Source organism: Galeopterus variegatus, unplaced genomic scaffold, assembly GCF_000696425.1.
Source record: "Galeopterus variegatus unplaced genomic scaffold, G_variegatus-3.0.2 Scaffold25444, whole genome shotgun sequence".
Lineage (NCBI taxonomy): Eukaryota > Metazoa > Chordata > Mammalia > Dermoptera > Cynocephalidae > Galeopterus > Galeopterus variegatus.
The window spans coordinates 1-9,270 of record NW_007751555.1 but is presented as its reverse complement, the minus strand read 5'-3'; the positions used below and the strand labels follow the sequence as shown (position 1 = coordinate 9,270).

The 9,270-nt window shown below is 54.9% G+C and overlaps 3 protein-coding genes across 7 annotated transcripts; 1 reads left to right on the top strand and 2 right to left on the bottom strand.

The window, feature by feature from the left end:
• Positions 1-5: 5 nt before the first annotated feature.
• Positions 6-1,123, top strand: LOC103583662 (E3 ubiquitin-protein ligase RNF5-like; the record flags this gene model as incomplete). Its single annotated transcript, XM_008564924.1, has 4 exons — positions 6-61; positions 176-230; positions 310-427; positions 529-1,123. Coding segments are annotated over 4 exons (327 nt in total), but the record flags the coding sequence as incomplete, so codon positions are not given.
• A 178-nt stretch (positions 1,124-1,301) lies between these two features.
• Positions 1,302-4,294, bottom strand: LOC103583660 (advanced glycosylation end product-specific receptor). 5 transcript variants are annotated; one of them, XM_008564919.1, is made up of 11 exons: positions 4,164-4,294; positions 3,873-3,979; positions 3,555-3,747; positions 3,340-3,404; positions 3,130-3,217; positions 2,852-3,034; positions 2,581-2,708; positions 2,243-2,384; positions 1,941-1,967; positions 1,687-1,813; positions 1,302-1,568 (listed from the first exon to the last, which is right to left on the bottom strand). In XM_008564919.1, the coding sequence occupies exons 1-11, from the start codon at positions 4,213-4,215 to the stop codon at positions 1,472-1,474; spliced, it is 1,209 nt and encodes a 402-aa protein (XP_008563141.1). In that variant the 5' UTR covers positions 4,216-4,294; the 3' UTR covers positions 1,302-1,471. The 5 variants fall into 5 exon arrangements, with proteins under 5 accessions (XP_008563141.1, XP_008563145.1, XP_008563143.1 ...); XM_008564921.1 differs by having other exon boundaries at positions 1,370-1,568; positions 3,555-3,705; positions 4,164-4,215; XM_008564920.1 differs by having other exon boundaries at positions 1,428-1,564; positions 4,164-4,215.
• A 1,383-nt stretch (positions 4,295-5,677) lies between these two features.
• LOC103583659 (pre-B-cell leukemia transcription factor 2-like) lies at positions 5,678-9,202 on the bottom strand. Its single transcript, XM_008564918.1, has 8 exons — positions 8,514-9,202; positions 8,043-8,290; positions 7,753-7,943; positions 7,434-7,569; positions 7,177-7,330; positions 6,702-6,790; positions 6,491-6,577; positions 5,678-6,380 (listed from the first exon to the last, which is right to left on the bottom strand). Exons 1-8 carry the CDS (start codon positions 8,560-8,562, stop codon positions 6,288-6,290), a joined length of 1,047 nt encoding a protein of 348 aa, XP_008563140.1. The 5' UTR covers positions 8,563-9,202; the 3' UTR covers positions 5,678-6,287.
• Between the last annotated feature and the right edge of the window lie 68 nt (positions 9,203-9,270).

The following is a 9,270-nucleotide window of genomic DNA, read 5'->3' as shown; positions in this document are numbered from 1 at the left end:
TCAGCAGAGAGAATGTTGTCCCACTTTATGGACGAGGGAGCCAGAAGCCCCAGGATCCCAGGTGAGAGACTGGAGGTGGTGTGGAGGGAAGGTTGAAGGCTAGTGCCCTGGGAAGAGGGTGTGGAGGAGGAGAGGAGAAAATTCCCTGTTTGATGTTTTCTCTCCTATTCCTCAGATTGAAAACTCCACCCCGCCCCCAGGGCCAGCGACCAGCTCCAGAGAGCCGAGGGGTGAGTCTTCTTGTACAATTCTGTCTTTTCCTTGCCAAAGATTTGCCTGATTCCCCTCTGACTTTTTCTGCCTCCCTAGGGATTCCAGCCGTTTGGTGATACTGGTGGCTTTCACTTCTCATTTGGTGTTGGTGCTTTTCCCTTTGGCTTTTTCACCACGGTCTTCAATACCCATGAGCCTTTCCGCCGGGGTACAGGTAAGAGTCACACTCGGCTCCTAGCAGGGATCCTTCTCAATATCTTGGGCCCCCTCCTGGCCTAGGAGTATATGCTTCTGCAGCTTTCCTCTCTCCCACAGGTGTGGATCTGGGACAGGGTCACCCGGCCTCCAGCTGGCAGGATTCCCTCTTCCTTTTTCTCGCCATCTTCTTCTTTTTCTGGCTGCTCAGTATTTGAGCTGTGTCTCCCTCCTGCCCACCTCCAGCTAGAGGAGAATCAGTATTGGGGGTCCCTGCTGACCCTTCCTTACTCCTGGATCCCCCTGACCCCACCATTTCTGTTGGATAAGGCTAACCTTGGCCACTCTCCAGGAGGGTGTGGGGAGGAGGAGTGACATCTGTGCATAAAATGGGAGAGGCTTCTGCTCTGAACTACCTGCTCAGTAGCACAGTAACTCCCAGCCCTAGGGGAGGAGGACAGACTGAAGAGATTGTCTGTTTCTCCTCTCTTCTAATCCTTTGCTTTCCCCCAGATTTCTTGATTTGATGTTGAAAGGTGGGCAAGTCTTTCTCTGACTCTCCCCCACTTTCCCTCTTGTTGATTAATTTAATTGTTCTCTTCCCAGTGCCTAAGTGTCTAATATGGGATCTGACTCTAAGTGCTTACCTCATTCCCCACCCCACCCCCACTACCTCCTTTATTTCAAATTCAATAAAAAAGGTGAAATGTGTTGATGGGAACTCTTCCCAGGTTCTTTCTTCCCTCCTTCCTTCCGGGACAGGAGCATATCCTTCCCAACTTGAGTAGATGTTTGGTGTGGTGTGGGAAAGCGTGGGGGTGAGCCCCTCTCCTCAGGGCTCCTGAGGGTGCAGGGGTGAGGTGGTCTCACACACACACACGAATGCATATGGGTGAGATTTGTCAAGTGTTTACTCATTCTGTTTGTGGGGGGCTCTGGTTATGGAAGAAGGTTTGGTGAAGTGGGGTGGAGATTGTTCAGAGGAGAGCTGGTCTTGGTCCAGAACAGTTCAAAGGAAAAAGAAAAGGAAGCTGATGGACGATGGGGTCTGTCTGTGGGCCCCTCAGGCCCGTCCTGCACCACTCTCGGCTGCCTCGGGCTCCTCCTCCTGATTCAGCTCTGTGTGCTCCTCCTCCTCCTCCTGGTTTTCTGGGGCCTTCCTGAGGAGGAGGATTGGGGAGAATTCTGCACATGCCTGGCACTCCATCGTTGCACCCCCCCCCATCACTTAACTGCCTGGAAGCCCCAAATCTGAGGTATCTAGCTTTCTCCACTCACCTCTCCTCTCTTTGGCGTTGCTGCCTTCGCCATATGATGGCCCCAATGAGCAGGGCGGCTGTCCCCAGGCCTCCCAGGATCCCCAGGGCCAGGGCCAGAGTTCCCAGCCCTGACCCTCCCACAGAGCCTGCAGGGAGAAGGGGAATACTGAGGGCACTGTTCCCACTGCTCACCATTTCTTTATTGTTGACCATCTCCCCTGTCACATGTGTTGGGGACTGTCTGCTTCTATCTGACTTTGTCCAATCCCTCACCTGCAGTTGGTCCCTCCTCTCCTGTTTCTGGAAGACAAAGTTGGAGCAAGTCAGAAGGGAAGACTTCAGTTTGGGAGAAGGTGGAGCCCAGCGGAGTCTTTCCTTTTTTTCAGTCCAGAGGGGAGAGGCTGGGCTGCTTTCTTGGCAGGATTTGGGTAGGGCAGAGGAGGGCTGGGTGTGGGTGCACTGAGGGAGGAGTGGGGTGGCTCTTGGGGATAATGCCAGAGTGAGGTAGGGAGTTGGAGCCTGCACTGTCCCTCACCCCAGCCCCAGGCTCCTTGGGATTTGGGGAGAATTCTCACCGAGGATGCTGATGCTGACAGCAGGGCTTTCCTGGGGCCCATGGCTGGGATGGGTGGCCACACAACTGTAGGTTCCCTGGTCCTGAGGCCCTACCTCAGGGAGGAGCAGCACGGAGCTGGGGGCAAGGGGCAGGGCAATGCCCTGGTAGGGGAAGGAGGACAGGAGACTATTACAAAACCCCTGTCCACACATCTCATATTCCTGTCTTTCTGTCTCCACACCCTCAGATACCCTATCTTCCTCCTTGGCCGCCTCTCCCTCCATGAGCCCTTGGCCTTCCTTCTAATTGCCAGTGTGGTTCTCTCTACCTCCCAGCCCCTCTCTCCAGGTCACTCACATCCTTCATCCAGTGGATTTGAGCAGAGGGCTGGGCAGGAGCTTCACAGGTCAGGGTCACGGTTCCACCGGGAGCTACTGCTCCACCTTTTGGCTCCACCACCAATTGGACCTCCAGAGGCACAGGCTCTGGGGGTAGGAAGGGGCATGAGGTTGAGAGTTACACCTGTGAGTGGTCCCAGTGGCCATGGGCTTGACCCCTCTCTCCCTGAGGGCCATACTTCCAGAATGTGCTCACCTGAGCTTGGGGCCCTCCCCAACTTTGTGCTCACCCCAGACACTGGGCTGGATGGGGGCTGTGTGCAAGGCCCGGCGCCGCGGAAGGGCCGGGCTGAAGCTACAGGAGAAGGTGGGGTGGGGAGCTCCTCCCCGGGCTGGGTTCACCATCAGCTCTGACTGGAGGGTGAAGAGCCCTGTCTCAGGGTGTCTCCTGGTCTCTTCCTTCACAGACACTCCTATGGTGGTGGGGAGGGCAAGACAAGACATCCCAGGGTGGGCATCGGAGAGAGATCAGGAAGAAGGCAGCTAGGAGAGGGGACTTGGGACTCACCCTTCCCATCAGGTAGCAGGGGTTTCCCATCCAAGTGCCAGCTAAGAGTCCCGGCAGGGTAGCCCCCCTCGGACACACATGTCCCCACCTGGGGAAAGAGTGGTGACCTCATCATCCTTTGAAAATGAGATGCCATACACGCACACTCAGAGCTAGGCTCCCCTCCCATTCACAGGACTAGTTTCTACTTCTCCCGCTCTCTTCCACTACCTTATTGGGGATACCAGCCATGAGTTCAGAGGCAGGATCTACAATTTCTGGCTTCCCAGGAATCTCTGAAGGAGGGAAAAATCCAATCAGAGGCTGCAGCTTTGAAGGTTTTCAAACTCCAGGTGTGGGAGTGGGGGCAGCGGAAGGGCTGGGGTTGAAGGAAGGCTTTCTCTTAGATGAGAGGTGGGCCTTGGAGAAGTCCCTGGAACCCTTACGGTAGACTCGAACTCGGTAGTTGGACTTGGTCTCCTTTCCATTCCTGTTCGTTGCCCGGCACCGGAAAGTCCCCTCATCTTGGATCCCCATGGCTGGAAGAAGGAGGGAACCGTTGGGGAGGACATGCGCCACACTATCCCAGGGGCCTCCCTGGGGAGACACGACCTTCCAAGCTTCTGTCCGGCCTGTGTTCTGGAGAGAGGAGAGGGGCCTAAACAGTGAAGTCATTTGAGAAGGGACTGCTGAGGCAGGGTGGCGTGGATGCACATCATCACTGGGCTCTCCCAAGTTGGCCGGCTGACAGGAGCCCTGCTTACCAGTTTCCATTCCAGCTGCTGGGGTGGTTTCTTGGGGGCCCCCTTACAGTTCAGCACCAGTGGCTCCCCGATCCGGGCTGTGATGTTTTGACCGCCACCTATTGCCCCTGGGAGACAGCACCATGGTGGAGGGCAGGAAGGGAGATGGGGGCTAATGGTGCTAGGACAGGGTGGGTGAAGGAGCTTGAAAAGCAGCACCCTGGTACTAGGAAAAGTTCTAGGGAGACTCGGGGGGAGGGGGACGGAGTGCTTTCTGCAGGGAGGATGAGTGGGGTGGGGGGAGTGGCTCACCCCACAGACTGAGGACCAGCACCCAGGCTCCAGCTGCTGCCCCTGCTGCCATCCTGCTTCCTTCCCAGGCTCCTGGCTCTGTCTGCCCCTTTCCTCGCTGTGGCCACCGCCCTAGGTGGGGCTTGTACCCTCTCCCCGTCCTGCCCCATCACAGGGAATGCTAGGAATTCATGCCTCTCTGACAAGAGTCCTTCAGGTTCTAGGAAAAACAATTATCACCCCACCCCTGGGTACAGCCACTGCCCTGGGTGTGGGGAGTGCACCTCCTAGGGTCTCATTCCCTCAGAGCCCTCCACTGCATCCCATCAGTCCACTGAGGGCTGCCTGGTGGCCGACTGGAGCCCATCTTGACTGGACAAGGTTGCTAGGCAACAGGGTTCAGACCGGCTGTGATTTCCAAGGGTGGACCATGGACCTGCCTGCGTAGTGAGGGCATGGCAGCAGGGCTGGGAGACACTGAAGGAAATGCTTGGGGCTTTGTGAGAGAAGCATTTTTTTCTGGGGTTTCTCATGTTTTTTGAAAAAAAATTCTCAACTAAACCCAGGGAAAAAAGAAATTTCTTTATTTAAAACTGCAGTTTTTTTTTTTTTTCTGTGAAACTACAAGTTTACAAGTGAGGAAAGAACTGCCCCCGGGCTGTGCCTCCCGCCCCCCCACCCAGCACACTCCCATCCTGTCCCCCAATCCTGCCCAGATCTTTGACAGGAGGGGTCCCCCACTCTGAGTCTTGTAAAATCCTGAGGATGTTTGAGGGGATCAGATGGCAGGGTTCAGGCAGAGGATGGGACAGTGTTGTTCCCCCCAATACCTGGCTTTTTGCAACCTCCCTCCTCTTTCCCCCTACCCCCTTGGTTTTGGTGTGACAAAAAAAGACACCTCATTTCTGGGGAAACTGAGGGAGATACATATACAAGCACCCCAACCCATATTTAACATATTTGGCAATAACCCCCTCCCCTTTCTTTCCCCGCCAACCTGCAAAAAGTAGTTCAAAGAAAAATTTAAAGATGTATCACTCACAGGGAAGGTGGCATCTTCAATTTTCTCAAAATTACTGAGTTAAGCCCTGCTCAAGGGTTGTGGGAAGTGGGGGGATGGGAGGGCAAGCCCCTCAATGCCTCCACACAAAATGCAGCAGAAACCTGCCTGCACAAGCAAAGAACACCTAAGTGACTTTAGGGGGAGGGCTTGGTGCCCTCAGGGACAGGCCTGGAGCCAGGTGGGTATCTTCACCAGTTCTATTTGTTCCTTTCTCTCACCAGGGCCCCCTTTGGCTGTCACCTAATATGGGAAAGCAAGAAAAAAAAACCCCAACATATTTATATAAAAAAACTACTTCCCCAAATTAAAAATTAAGAACCAATGACAAAATCGAAAAATAAAAAAAAAAATACAGATGGGTCCCAGGGTTTTCCTTTCCTTAAAAAAAAAGTTCAACCCCAAAGCCCAGTCAACAATTCCCTAAAGTAGCAGAAACTCCCTCCGAGGTAGATATCTGAGTCAGACACTCTCGTCCACCGAGCGATTCTATTGGTTTAAGATGAGCTGCGTATGAGGTAATAAAGCCGTCTGGAGGGGCAGGGGGTGGGGATGCACAGGGGGCGTGGCCCATGTCCTCTGTCCAGAAGTTGTGTCCCCATTTTTGGCATCTCTGGTCAGGCAGGGCTGGCATCTCCACAGATTCCAGAGCATAAAAGTGGGGTGGGGAAAGGAAAGTGGGGAAGCCCAGAAAGAGAAACAGAATAGTTGTATATGAGTGTATATGAGAGAGAGAGAGGGAGCGAGAAGAGCAGAGAGACAGAGACAGAGGAAGAGGAGAAAAGGGGGTCAGAAAAATAGGTTTCTGGGTATGTGTTTCTGTGTAAGAGAGAAAGGGGGAGAGGAAAAAGACTGAAAAAAGGAAAAAAGGAGGAGACAGACCCCACTTTCCCCTTAGGGGTCCCATTCTCCCTGACATATAGTCAGCACCCCCAGCACTGAGAGTCTAGTTGGGGAGGGGACAACCCCATTTGCCCTTCTGTCTTGTGCTTCTTCTGTGTTTGGGGGTTTGTCCTCTGGATGCCTGCGTCCTCTTCAAGAGTCGCCTTGTGAGGGGTCCACCCCTGTGATCCTGAGGGGCAAGATCAGTTGGAGGTGTCGGAGTGAACACTCCCTGGTCCCTCGGTTGGGGATGTCACTGAGGATGGGGTCACAGCCTCCTGCCAGCCACCATTTGCCTGGAAAAAGGGAGAGAGGATTAGGGCCCTGGGAAGCCCTGTGTGGGGACAACACTGCTAGGCCCTTGTCTTAGGGGGAATGGAGAGAGGGGGCTTCAAGATCCACTCACCCTCATTTCCCGAGGGCTGTACATCTGGCCTCCCCCGAGGTTATCCCCGTAGCCCCCTGGCCCCATTGAATGTCGGAGCGATTCCACCTGAGGCATCAGAGGAAGGTATGACACAGTGAGGAGAAACCTCAGAAGCAAGAGGTCTTATATCCTAAAGGGGAGGAAAAGGAGTTTGGGAACACCCTGCTCAAGAGAAGATGAGGCACCTGACCTGGGAAGCAGAATAGGAATCTCCGTTGAGCCCGGGCATCCCAAGAAACATGTCTCCGGATCCTGAGAGATTGAAAGAGCCACCAGAGCCTTCGGGGAGCAGAGAGGGAGTTAGGGAAGAGTATACTAGAGCCCACAATGGCAGACAGGACATGAACCACAACCCTCATTTTCCAAAAAGCCTGCTCTGCTAGCTCTGTGGGGATGTGCTCCTATACACAAATTATCCACAAAACAGCATTCCAACACCCAGAAAGAACAGGCGTTCTGAGCCTCCCCTGGCCACCTGCTGGAAGAAAGGCAGAAGTAACTTCACTGGAGTGGCCTCTGTCCCCTGACATCTATCTCCACCCCATCTCAGCTTGGTGCCTCTCACCCCAAAAGCCCCCTTCTCTGCTATGATCCTGCCTAGATAGGAAGCGGGAACAAAAGCAGGAAGAGAGCAAAACAGCCAGCCTGGTGGCAGCGGGATCCACCTGCGGAGGAAGGGGGTGTCGGGGAGCTGGTGCGGCTGTGGCCCCCCTGGGTGACTGACACGGCAGTCTTGACAGCATAGATGTTTGCCTCCTCTTGGAACTTCCCAATATTTTTCTTATAGCGAATCCGCTTGTTGCCAAACCAGTTGGAGACCTGTGGGTGTTGGGCAGAAAGGAGGGTCAGGTGGAAACCTTTCCCTCTGAAGCCGCTCACTGAATAGGATCTGAGAAAACTTCTCTCCAAAGCCCCACAATACCTGAGAGACGGTGATGCCGCACTTTTTGGCGAGCTCCTCCTTCGCCTCCTCACTAGGATATGGGTTACTCAGGTGGGAGTAGAAATACTCATTTAAGACTTCAGTGGCTTGTTTGCTGAAGTTACGGCGTTTTCGCCTACAGAGGAGGGAGAAGGGTGGGTGAGGATGCTGGTGTCCTGACGGGGACTGCCACGCTGCATAACTCCAGAGGTCACCATTGTCATGGAGTACCGTGTTGTGCAACTCGGTGGCCCAAGGTTTTAGACAGGAATGGGAAGGCGTCTGGTGCTGGGGGCCAGCCTTGGTCCCTGAGCCCCACCTGGCATCCAGGAAGCGGGAACGCAGGATCATGACAGCCTCGCAGGTGCTCTGCTTGAGCTGCATCTGGATGGCGCTGAACTTCCGGTGGATGATGCTCACCATGCGCTCCATCTCCTTGGGTGCCACGGGGCGCGTGCGGCTCTGCTCCCTCAGCAGATTCATGACATGGGTCGTGAACTCATTACATGCCTGTAGTGGGGACCGGTGGGCTGGTGAAGAGGAGCCCTCTGGCCTTGGGATTTGCCCCAAGAGCCTCTCCCTCCACCCACTCCAGCCTCCCCTCCTCACCTGCTCATACTTCTCCAGCTCGGAGTGATATATATGGCGGATCTGGGCAAGTTTGCTGCGATAGTCCGAGTGTTCGATGGAGTTGTCAGGGGACACGCCGCCCCCAGAGGCTGCAGCGGCTGCGGCTGCTGCCGCTGAGCCCCCCCCTTTCTCGGGCCCAGCCACACCCTCTGCCAGAAGCATGTTGTCCAAGCGCATCAGCTGTGGGTCCACTGGCTCCTCCTCTTGGGAGCTTCGAATGCTGAGGCCTAGCATGCAGGTGAGTGGACTTAGGGAACCCAGGGACCCCACACCCAGTGCTCAGTCCTCTTGTTGTCTCCTGGGGACCCAAGTGTCCAGGCTTTGGTTCCTTCCCCTGTCCCTTAGCAACCTCCCTAACTTCCTACTTTCCTCAGGGCCCAAGCTGTTAAATTCTTGTAGTGAATAGGGTTCTGTCCCCAAAGTTGAGGAATCTGAGAGGGACCCACATACCGGTTTTCTCCTTGATTTCACACAGGACACTAAAGAGAGCAGGCTTCATTCGGTGACAGTTTAGGGCATGTTTCCTTGGGAGGAATGGGAGCAGGGAAAGAGAAAAGTTGAACTAGAGAAACAGAGCAGGGAGACCACAAGTGTGTGAGGGGGGAGCCTGGGAACAAGGAGGGAGAGCAAATCTGTGGAGGGGGAAAGCAGGGTTGAGACAGATGGAGTTGGGGTGGGGGTTCTTGGGAAAAGGTCAGCTCCTAGAGCATGGGGAAGCTGCTTGGCTTCAGGAAGATGCAGGCAGCAGGCTAAAGGTGCCATGGGTGGGCTGGGGCTTTCAGAGATGGTCTAGGAAAGGTATAGTGGAGGGATTTGGGGGTGACTGGAGAAATGAGGGTGACTAGGTATTTTTCAGAAGAGAAATGGAGGCTGAGGTGGAGAAAAGTCAGAGTCTGAGGTGGCAGAAAGGGGTTGGGGGTGCCGAACTAAGTGGGGTGTGTGTGAAGGGGTCCTGGGGCTGGGCAGGTGGGAGGCTTTGATGCACCTAATATCTGGCTGAGCAGGGTGAAGGGTGGGCGAACACCCTTGGAGGCTGGGGCCATGGGTGGAGAGGAGTGTCAGGAGCTCTGGGGAGGGGTGTGGAGGTCCTCAGGTCTGGAGAGAAGGGGGTGGGCTGCGTGGAGAGTTAGGGGAGAAGACAACGTAGCCCAAGAACAGTTTCTCAGTCTGGGACTCCAGAGATGGGGACGTTACGGGGGGGGGGGGG